This window comes from Gavialis gangeticus, unplaced genomic scaffold (assembly GCF_001723915.1).
Source record: "Gavialis gangeticus isolate Ggan-Ray unplaced genomic scaffold, GavGan_comp1, whole genome shotgun sequence".
Classification (NCBI taxonomy): domain Eukaryota; kingdom Metazoa; phylum Chordata; order Crocodylia; family Gavialidae; genus Gavialis; species Gavialis gangeticus.
This window is the reverse complement of record NW_017728995.1, coordinates 58,332,712-58,344,001: the sequence shown is the minus strand read 5'-3', so window position 1 is coordinate 58,344,001 and position 11,290 is coordinate 58,332,712. Positions and strand designations below refer to the sequence as shown.

The 11,290-nt window shown below is 43.9% G+C and overlaps 1 protein-coding gene across 1 annotated transcript in view; it reads right to left on the bottom strand.

Moving 5' to 3' along the window:
- The window catches only part of CAB39 (calcium binding protein 39), a 47,032-nt gene that overhangs the window by 15,141 nt on the left and 20,601 nt on the right, over nt 1–11,290 (bottom strand). The window contains exons 2-3 of the mRNA XM_019503679.1: nt 11,053–11,217; nt 1,175–1,293 (exon numbers count right to left, since the gene is read on the bottom strand). Coding sequence (XP_019359224.1) covers nt 1,175–1,293; nt 11,053–11,217 — 284 coding nt within the window. The remainder of the gene's footprint in view (nt 1–1,174; nt 1,294–11,052; nt 11,218–11,290) is intronic.

Here is an 11,290-nt window from a genome sequence, read left to right as displayed (position 1 = left end):
AACGTTAAAACTACTGCTACCAATCTGATGTTTGAAATGTCAATGTTTAAAAAATGTTTACTTTGTACAATATTATACATACTCTATAGGAGTGATCAATCTCATCCCAAAGTAGGGTAGGGTATTTAACCAGTTACCTAAAGTTTGGACAACTGACTGGTCAAAAAATGGTCAAAAATTGTAAAAAATTGCCAATAGGTCCAAATAATACACAGAAAAAACTCACATTTTTCATTAAAAATTGTAAGAAAAAAATTTTTTAAAAACATTTTCTGTCAAGAAAACTAAAAAAATGTTTTTTCCCCTTCTAAAATTGCTATAATCTCTGACTAGTCAAAAACATGCGATCAATTGACATTTGACTAGTCAACTGATCAGCTCACTGACTCTACCCCAAAGTGATATATTGAGACTGTAACCTCTTGTACATTCTTCTAGTATTTTCTTTATTTATTTAAATAAAACTAAGTATTACAATTCAAGTAGGAAGAAGGATGTGTGTGAGGTGGGTGTGGGGGGTGATTTTTTATATCAATTTCTTTTAAGCTGCCCTCCACTTGGACATATGCAAATCCAGACATGCTACATAACTGATGCAGTGTGATTCTGCAATACAATAATGCAGATGCAACAAAAAGAGAGAAAGAAACACATGGCATGCAGCATGTGCGTTGAATCACCCTTTGTTTGGACAAGTCCAAGTTGGTGAGGAAGTGCAACTACAGACCTGGATCGCTTTGAAGCAAGAGCTATTGGAATAAGCCAGAGGATAGGACAGCAAGTTGATTTTAGCCAGAGGTTTAAAACAAATAAAAAACATAAACACTTCATAACTAAGGTAACAAATAATAATTTGAACTGTAAGTCAGGTGAATACAGCAAAAGGAGCGTTTGAATTGCTGCATTACTCCTACAACAATTATCTTAGCCCAATTTCAGTTCTTACAATGTCTTTTCTTGTTCAGGAATATAATGTTACTCAATATGGTAATATATCATGTTACCCACATTTTCCTTTTCCTTCTACTTCTGAGATAAGTTAGACTCTGTGGCAAACAAATGCAAAGCAAAGAAGGAAGCAACATTTTACCAACAATACCCTGCTTTTTCCTGAATAAAAGAACTCTCCAATGGTTTGCATTAAAAACATTTTAATGCTGAAAACTATACATACCCTTTTAATAGCATGAACAATATATTCTGTTGAGTGCAGATGTATTCCACTGTGGGAGTTCTTGTACCAATTTGTCTTCGGAGAATGTTGTTAAAAATTTGAGCAACGTCTTTTTTACCCTGTCAAAAAATGTAAGGAGTTGAACATATTACTTCTAGTACATGTTTATACCATAAGAACTATATTTAATGAAACCTAGTGTCTTTACACTTTGTGGACAGTGAGCTTTGCATCTAAGTTGGCCTCTATGCTATGGTTACCATATGTCTGGGTTTTCCCGGTCATGTCCTCTTTTTGGTTCCTCCCATCTCCGTCCGAGCGTTTTGTTTTTTTTTTAAATATGGTCAAATGTCTGGGATTTTGGTCAGCTCAACTTCAAAGCTTTTCCTGGCTTGCCCTAGCAAGGAGCTGCTTGGGGCTGTGGGTGTGTGATTGGAGGCAGGGGCATTATGTGCATCACGGCACAAACACACGCACATGGCTGGCATGCAGCCAGGTCGGGGGGGGGGGAAAGAGAGCAGCCATGGCAGCTGCATGCAGGTAAGTCTGTGGGGGGCGGGGTTGGACGGCCAGGGCTTAGGGACTGTACAGGGGGCTGTGGGGGTGCGCTGAGGGGATGAGGGTGCCTTCCTCTGCTGGAGGAAGCTGTCCTGGTGCTGGGGCTGCAGCAGGGCACAGGAGGTGCCTGAGCAGTCCCAGGGGCAGCAGGGGGCTGCATGACCCAGCCAGCGGCACCGGGCCTGGTGCCTGTGCTCACAGGGGAGGGGCAGCTGGGAGACACTTCAGGGCTGGAAGGAGCAGGGGCTGCGCATCAGAAGTGAGGGGCACCAGCAGGGCCAGCAGGAGGTGGGCTGTAGGTTGGGAGTGAGGTGTACCAGCATGGCCCAGGTTTCATTTCTTTAGCAAAGGTTTGTATGTAGGGTATCCAGCTTAAGGTTGAAGTGCCACGAGTGCTTTTGCAAATATGAAATGGGTGTAGTGAATCAAAATATTTGAGGACCTTTGGTGGAAATGTGCATAGAGTAGGGGACACCTGTCACGCAAGAGGGGGGGGAGGGGGGAGGTATATGATTGTGGGGGGCAATGATATGCTGCTGCTCATTTCATTGCCCCTCACTCCCAAACCACAGACCCCCCACATCCCTGCTGCTGCCCCCCTCCTGACCCACAGACACATGGGCCTGCAAGTACCCCTCATTCCCAACCCACAGTACCACAGAAAATGGTCTTCTATTCACTTGTGAAGTTCACATTAAAAGTCAATATAGAATGTAAAATTAGCAAGTCCAGCAGTGTGCTTGTCGTTGTGAATTGTAAATAATGCTCAAAGGGCAAACTCCTATCTGCATATATACTATAATGCTCCATTTTTAACAGTTGATCACTCTTCCCCTCCAAAGGGACCAAAAAAATCATACTCTACTTGCATGCAGTGTTGACCTATAATTAGGTCATTGCTGATCTCAACTTTTGTACGTGATATTTTTGTGCATGTAATAAAAATACTAAATCACAACTTCTCAGTGTAGTTTTAGTATTTTCAATGTGTTTTTCTATTTGGGTCTCTTCCTTAGCCATCTCATTCTTCTGTGGGATTTTGTAAGGGCAAGAGCAGTTTATGATCTTTATCTGTAGTTCTGGACTTATATTTGGGGAAAAAGCTTTTTTCCTGAAATCAAATTTGGGGTCAAATTATGTGAAAGCTGACTCACAATCAAACAATATGGTAGTTGGTATCTAGGGAGGTCTTCTAAAGCAATGATTTTCAGCCTTTTTGGATTTTAAGCCCCCCTCACTCCCAACCTGCATACCCCAGTCCTGCCAGTGCCCCTCACTCCCAACTCTCAGCCCCCAACCCCTGCTGGTGCCCCTCACTCCCAACCCACTTCCCCCAGCCCCCCAGTGTGTGGGGTAAGGGGTATGCATATACCCTCACCCCCCCCACACCCCGATTTCTGTACCCACAGTAGGCATGGGGCTGCAGCCTGGCTGGACTGGGCAGGAGCCGCCTCCATCCCCTCAGGCTGTCCACGCTGCCTCTCACCACACCTCCCTTCCATAATAGAGTTGCAGCCTAAGGGGAATGGCAGTGGTGGCTGGGCCAAGGCACTGCAGTAAAGCTGTGGCACGGCATGAGCGGCTAGCAGCAGGAGGTGGTGAGGGCAGTGTACACCACCCCGCCCATTACTCCTCACGCTGCTAGTGGCACAGCTGGCATGAGGGTCCCAGCAATGGTGGCAGCAAGAAATCTCGCTGCCCTGCTGCGCCCTCCCATGCCGGGTCCCACCTGCTGGGCCACAGAGGCAGCTCCTGTCCAAGCTGGTCTGGTCAGGCTGCACCCCCAAGCCTGCTGTGGCTGCATAAATCTGGTGGGGGGGGGGGAGAAGAGGCAGCATGTGCCCCCCAACACATGGCCTATGATCCACCCCCCAAGCTTACCTGCAGGGAGCTGTTCTCCACCACTGCCTAGCTGCCATGTGCATGTTTGTGTAGGCACACACACATGTGGCACCCCCTGCTGGCCTCCTCCTGCTCCCCCCCAGCCCCAAGTATTTTTAAAGTTTGTTCATGTCCTTGTTACGTTTTCACAATCCACTTTAGGTTGTGACCCACTGGTTGAGAAACGCTGTTCCAGAGGAAAGATTAGTAAGTAAAAAAAAATTATCTTCTGACTATGATTGTGGTCAAACACTGATATGGGCTCCCTAGAGACATGGACCTGCCATTTCTGGAAATGTTCAGGAGTAGGTTAGAGACACTGAGATGGGACAGTTTAGTCAGGGAAAATTCTGCCTTGAGCAGGGGGCTGGACTAGATGACCTCATGAGGTCCCTTCTAGTCCTACTTTCCAAGATCCTAAGATCCAATGTCTATTGTCATTAATTATTTTATGTAGTGCCTAAAATATGACAAATAGAGATTATGAAAATGAGCCGTTCAAAAGTATTTTAGATTTATTTTCATTAAATAATGGCATTCAGATACCATGCAAAGAATGTTAAGTAAGTAGCAAACAACTGTTTAGAAAACCCAGACAAATAGGACTGGAAGGGTTCTCACAAGATCATGTAGTCCAGCCTCCTACTCAAGGAAGGATCAACCCTGACTAAACCATTCCAGCCAAGTGTCTGTCCAACTGCTCTTGAAAACTTCCAAGAATGGATATTCCTTTTCTTAAATATGGGCACTATACTTGCCCTTTTTCAATTATTCAGGACCTCACCCGACCTCCATACATTTTCAAGGAGGATAGCTAATGTCTCTGCAATTACCTCAACCATTTCCTTCAGGAACCTAGAATGGATCTCCATCTGGCCCTGTTGACTTGAAAGCTTCTCCAAGTAATCCCTAACCTGTTCTTCTAGGCTGCTTGCCTCCTTCCCCATCTTTGATACCAACTGCACTTGTCATCTGGTAGCTGCCCCTATTTGTGAAGACTGAAGTAAAAAAAGGCATTAAAGACTTCCTCCTTCTGTCCATTATTTGTAACTAGATTGCCTTCCACATTCCTTAAGGGACCTATGGTTTCCCTGGGCTTCCTCTGATTTTTGATATATTTTTGGATCCTGTTTTTTGCCTTTCATGTCCCTTGCCTGTTGCATTAAAAATTGTGCCTTGGCCTTCCTAATTTTATGCCTGCATGCCTGTGCAATACTTTTATATTCTTCTCTAATACTATGACTACATTTCTACTTTTTGTAGGATTCCTTTTTTGAGTTTCAACTCATTGAAGAGATTGCTGTCTAGCCAGACTAGCCTCTTGCTGCACTTCCCACTCCTCTGTTGCATCAGTATAGTTTACTCTGGCACCCTTAAGAGGGCCTGCAAAAAGCATATCCAGCTCTCCTGGACTCCTCCCTTCAGACTTGCCCCAAGGGGATCCTGCCCACTAAGTCCCTGGGTTTGTTAAAGTCTGCTTTTCTAAAGTCCAGTCTCTTTATTCTGCTGCTTGACCTTTTCTTGAACTGTATCATTTCATGATAACTGTCACCCAAGTTACCTTCCACCTTCACATTCCCAATTAATTCCTCCCTGTTTGTGAGCAGCAAGTCAAGAAGATGACTGAACCTGTTCAGCCTTCAAAAGAGAAGGCTGAGGGGGGGATCTTGTGGCCTGTTATAAACTGGTTAGGGGGGATCAGCAGGCGCTGGGGGAGTCCCTGTTCCCCCGAGCGCCGCAAGGAGTGACCAGGAACAATGGTCACAAGCTGGCGGAGTGAAGGTTTAAGCTGGACATCAGGAGGCGCTACTTCACGGTCAGGGCGGCTAGGGTCTGGAACCAGCTTCCATATGAGGTGGTGCAGGCTCCCACCCTGGGGGATTTTAAGAGGAGGTTGGACGACCACCTTACTGGGGTCATTTGACCCCAGTGCTCTTCCTGCCATGGCAGGGGGTCGGACTAGATGATCTGCTCAGGTCCCTTCCGACCCTAGAAACTATAAGATCCACGCCCCACCCCCCCCCCAGCCCCCAGGTTGGCCTCTCTACCATCTGTATCAAAAAGTTACCCCCCAAACACTGCAAGCATTTGGTGGATTTCTTGTACAATGCTATATTTTCTGCCCAGCAGAGGTCCTGATAACTGAGGTTCCCCATGAAAAGCAGGTCTTGTGATTTGGAAGCTTCCATCACTTGTTTAAGGAAGGCTTTGTCCACCTCCTCTTCCTGGTTTGGCAGCCTGTAGCAGATGCCCAACATGACAGCCCTTTGATTGCAGGCAAAAACATCATGTTTGTCTGTTACTTAGTTTGGACCATTTGCTATCATATTACTATCAGGCTATAAATGTTAGCTGGTTTGTAAAGGTTTGTTGTCTGAATCACAATTCTATTGAAAGCCAGGCCAAAGCAGCATCAGAAAGCTTTGTTCTGGTAACGAGCAGAGCAGTGTTTCCAGAATTTGCTTTGTTCAAATGCCACACAACTTTAATATCACGTCTCATCCACTAATATTGACAATTTTGCTCCAATCCCATGATTCTCTCTGGATTTACAATCGCTTTCATCTTTCATATAATTCAGCTGGTAGTGGTACAGAGCAATATTAAATCTAGTTATTGTCAGAAATATCTACTTCTTCCAAATAATGTCACAGTCTAAACAAGAGCTAACACAATGAACCTCACGTGAGCAGTCATGATTCTAAGAGGTAAAAAGGTAAAAAAACTGTGCCAGCATTGTCCAAACTGTTGGACAATGCAAAACGAGTTTTAAAGAAAAAATATTTCAAATAGCAAGTCTTTTCTATTTACTGCAAGGCAGCCAGGAACTGACTAACAAGTTTCTAATCTCAGAATAATTTTATACAGTTTGCCTTACATGAAAAATGCCTCGATGTATAATATTCTAAACAATTTTAATTCGCTGTAAAGATTGGCTGTTTAGAGACAACTTCTTAGCTAAGACCTAAAAGCATTTTTTATATTGTTCTGGAAGCTCACCATCATGCTATCTAATTGAAAATACGTTAGAGAAAGATGGTGCAAGTCAGAGGAAAAACTCCCTTGCCACCAAATACAGGTAAATCCCCCCACTGACATTATTCAGTCAAATAAATGCCTGGCCCAATCCAAGGTATGCATGCCTTGTTTAAGGTACAAATTTCATACATTTCATAGATGATAGGGATGGAGGGGACCTTGAAGATCATCAAATCCCCAGAGGCAGGAAGTCAGCTAGGGTCAAAGCACCCCAGCAAGATAAACATCCAAGTGTTTCTTGAATGAGTCCAGAATAGGTACCTGCACCACATCTGGAGGGAGTCTATTCCAGGTCCTGGAGGCTCAGACAGTAAAGAATTTTTTTCTTATGTCCAGCCTAAAACAGTCTTGCAGGAGTTTATGACCGTTGGTCCTTGTTTTTCCTTGGGGTGCTCTGGTGAACAGATGTTCCCCCAGATCCTGATAAACACCCCTTGGGTATTTATAGGCAGCTACCAGATCCCCTGAGCCTGTGCTTTTCCAGACTGAAGAGTCCCATGGCTCTCAGCCTCTCTTCATAAGGCCTATTCTCTTGCCCTCTGATCATGCGCATGGCTCTTCTCTGGACTCCCTCAAGCTTCTCAACATCCTTCTTGAACTGCGAAGCCCAGAATTGGATGCAGTAGTCCAGCTGTGGCCTCACAAAGGCCAAGTTCAGCAGGAGGATGACATCCTGGGATTTACTTGAGAAGCATCTATAGATGCAAGCCAGGGTTTTGTTTGCTTTACCAGCTGCGACATCGCATTGGTGGCTCATGTCCATCTTGGGGTCAATCATGACACCCAAGTCTCTTTCAGCAGTGATGCTAGCAAGCATAGCACTGCCAAGCCTATAAGTATGCTGTGGGTTTCCACCCCCTCCGAGGTGGAGTATCTTGCATTTATCGGTATTGAATGTCATCAGGTTCATGTCTGCCCACTTACTAAGCTTATCCGAGTCAGCTTGGATCACTAGCCTGTCCTCAGGTGTGGACACAATGCTCCAAATTTTAGTGTCATCAGTGAACTTAGCCAGTGCACTTCTGACACCAATGCCCACATCATTGATAAAGATGTTAAAAAGAGCTGGTCCAAGGACAGAGCCTTGGGGGAATACCACTGGTCACAGAGCACCATAATGACGCGCTGCCATTGACCACTACTTTCTGGGTCCAACCTTGGAGCCAATTTCCCAGCCACTGTACTGTGGTGTAGCCGAGGTCACAGTTGGCCAATTTTTCCAGGAGGAGGTCATAAGATGCCAGATAAAAGGCTTTTTTAAAGTCCAGGCATATGACATCAATCTCTTCTCCCTTGTCCAGGTGATATGTCACCTGGTCATAGAAGGAGATGAGATTGGTCAGGCAAGACCTACCCGTGACAAACCCATGCTGACTATCCCGAGGATGTTGCCCTCGGCCAGTTTATCCAAAAGGGTCTCCTTGACAATTTTCTCCAGAATCTTACCAGGGATTGAGTTCAAGCTGACTGGCCTGTAATTCCTGGGATTTACTTTCCACCCTTTCTTGAAGATGGGCGCCACATTGGCCTTCTCCCAGCCTTCAGGTACTTCACCTGAGCGCCATGAATTTCCGAATATTTTTGCCAATGGTTGGGTTATGACACCTGTCAGTTCCTTGAGTACCCTAGGGGTATAATCTGTCAGGACCAGCTGACTTGAAGGTGTCCAGCCTCTCAAGGTGATCCTTTACTAGATCAACACCAATGCTGGGTATAAATATGCTCTCACCCTGGCCATATCACATCTTGCTAGGCAGGGTGGTCCCACTGGACTGATGAAAGACTGATGCGAAATACCCATTAAGCAGGTTGGCCTTTTCCTGGGTGTCGGTTATTAGCCATCTCATTTGGTTCAGCAGGAGTCCAATGTTACCCTTGCTTTTTTTCTGACTTCCTACATATCTGAAAAAGCACTTTTTGTTATCCTTCATATGTGAAGCCAGATGGAGCTCGGTTGCAGCCTTGGCTTTCCTGATCCACTCCCTGCAGGTACGGACCAGTGCTGAGTACTCCTCCTTGGTGGTAATTCCAGCCTTCCATCCTTTATAAGTCTCTCTTTTGAGGCATAGGAGTTCAAGGAGGAGTCAAGTTCGCTGCTGAGTCAAGGGGGTTGCTGGGCCCTTTTGCTACCCTTCCTCCGAAATAGGATGGCCATCCCTTGTACTGTCAGGATCACTCCCTTGAGAAGCAACCACTCCTCTTGGACTCCTCTTCCTGTTGAGTCGTGGTCCCTTAGGGCCTTGAGAATGAGCCTCATGAGTTTGTCAAAGTCAGCTTTCTTGAAGTTGAGGATTTCAGTACTGCTGACTAACTTGCCAGCTTTGCAATGGATAGTAAAGGTGATCAGCTCGTGGTCACCATCACCGAGCTTTCCATCCATTCTTAGGTCACTGACTACGTCATCCCCTTTGGCCAGTACCAGGTCCAACAACGCTTTACCACTTGTCGGCCCATAGACTTCTTGAGTCAGGTAGTGCTCGTCCACGCATGTGAGGAAGCTTTGCAACCAATCAGATTTGACCGAGTGCTCTTCCCATGAGATGTCCAGGTAGTTAAAGTCTCCCATGACAACCATGCACCAAGAGCATGCAGCCTCAGCCAGTTCCCTGGTGAATTCCTGGTTCAGCTTTTGTTCCTGGTTAAGGGGTCTGTGGTAGACTCCTACCATGATGTCCCGAGCCACGTTTCCCACATATTTTAACCCAAGAGACTCCAGCCATCCTTCCTGGGTGCCAATGTCTATTTGGAGGGACATGCAGCTGTCCTTGACAGAGAGCTACACCCCCACCCCTTTTATCTGCACGATCTTGCCTGTACAGGGTATAGCCATCTATACTTGTGGCCCAGCCATAGGTGGAGTCCCACCAGGTCTCTGCTATCCTTATGAGGTCATAGTCATTCTTGTTTAGCAGGAAGACCGGTTCCTCCTGTTTATTCCCCCAGAATGACCTCACGTTCTGTCAGACCACCAGAAGTAGCTAATTTAACAGAAGAAACCTACTCTTTAAACCAGCTTTTTAAAAGAAATATCAGAAAAAGCAGCTTATCAAATTTCTTCCTGGAAGCTGGCACTTGAAAGCAGTCAGGTCCAAACCATATAGAGCTTGAGACACTAAAGCAATACTTTTAGCTGTACTGAACAACAGATGGGAAGTTAGTACAGATTATGGGGTTTCAGTGTGCAGATGCACATTAGATTGGCATACTGCCATATATATATATATATACGCTGAAGATATTTCTGTGGTCCAGTATGAATGACTGCCAGTATCACAAAGAAAAGCTACATCCTGAGATGAGAGCAGGGGGGAGTCCAAAACAAAGCTATTACCAATCCTCTTCACCTTCTTGGAATGAAACGAATAGATTCCTCTAACATAGAGCTAATCTAACACAACTTAATATTCATCACCAGAAGAATACTTTCTTCAGTAATAACCAGCCTGAGTAAACATCAGTCTGATAAAAATCTAGAAAGTCAGCACAATCTAGATGAAGTTTCTCAATATCCTCCTTCAGCAAGTAGATACCAATCTCAATTGCTTCATACTGTATTTCAGTTTTTGCTCCAAACTTCCTTATTTCTATTGGCCTATTTCAGACCTAATGTTTGTCATATTTATCCAGATTGACCTGTTTTCCTGACAGTTTTTTTTTTTTTTTTAACTCTTTTTGTACAAATTTTTAATAACTTCTTTCTAGAAAAGGTCATTTTCTAATTAATAATTTTCACATGTATGACTATTTGAACAATTCACTTCATGTATCTGTTGGATGTGTTCAGAGACAACAGCAATGAGTGCCATAGAAAAGTCTATATATGTGAAACAATTTGGAGTGATCAATAAACTCTTTATTTCATGCTGGACAGAAAAAGGCTAAGAAAGAACGTAAAATAGGCCTTTTGTTTCCTAAATGGTAGAGAAGCATTAAATAATTTTCAAAAGTTTATTATAGTATTAACTAAAGCCTTCTAATGAATAACTAGATTGTCATGTGACTTAGTACTATTATAACTGTACTACTCAAAAGGGTTTTAAGTAAGATTGTGAGCTTTACAGCATTAATACTAAGATTTTAATCCATCTGTGAATTTATCCCAAAATTCTAATGGAACTGTATCTTAAAGATCTGAAGTATTCCCCCAGTTTCCATTTTTCAGTAACTGACTCTTCCAGATTAACGTAGATGTAATTTTATATACCTACAGTATAATCAAGGTGTTTATGATAATGTTTTCTAATTACATTTTTAAATTGCACTTCTGCTATCACAACTTAAAAAAAAAAAAACTTACTAGACAGAAAATAAACATTTTGTTCTATTACAGTAACAGGAACTCAGATAGCAAGAATTCAATTTATGGTGTGACACATGATGTTTTATAATTATTTTCTCACCTCAAAATCAATGAGTTGTAAATCAGCTACTAGGGTGCTAAGAAGACCACTATTGTACAGTTCTTGAGCAAGCTGTGCCACCGCTTCTGTTTGCGGCTCTTTTTCATTTGTCCCATACAAGATTTCTTTCATGGCAACCAGATTTTTTGAAACCTCCTCAGTGGCCTGAAAAATAAAGGGGGGTGGGGGGGGGGGGAAGAAAGAAGATAAAGGGATATACAGAGACAGAAAAATTTGC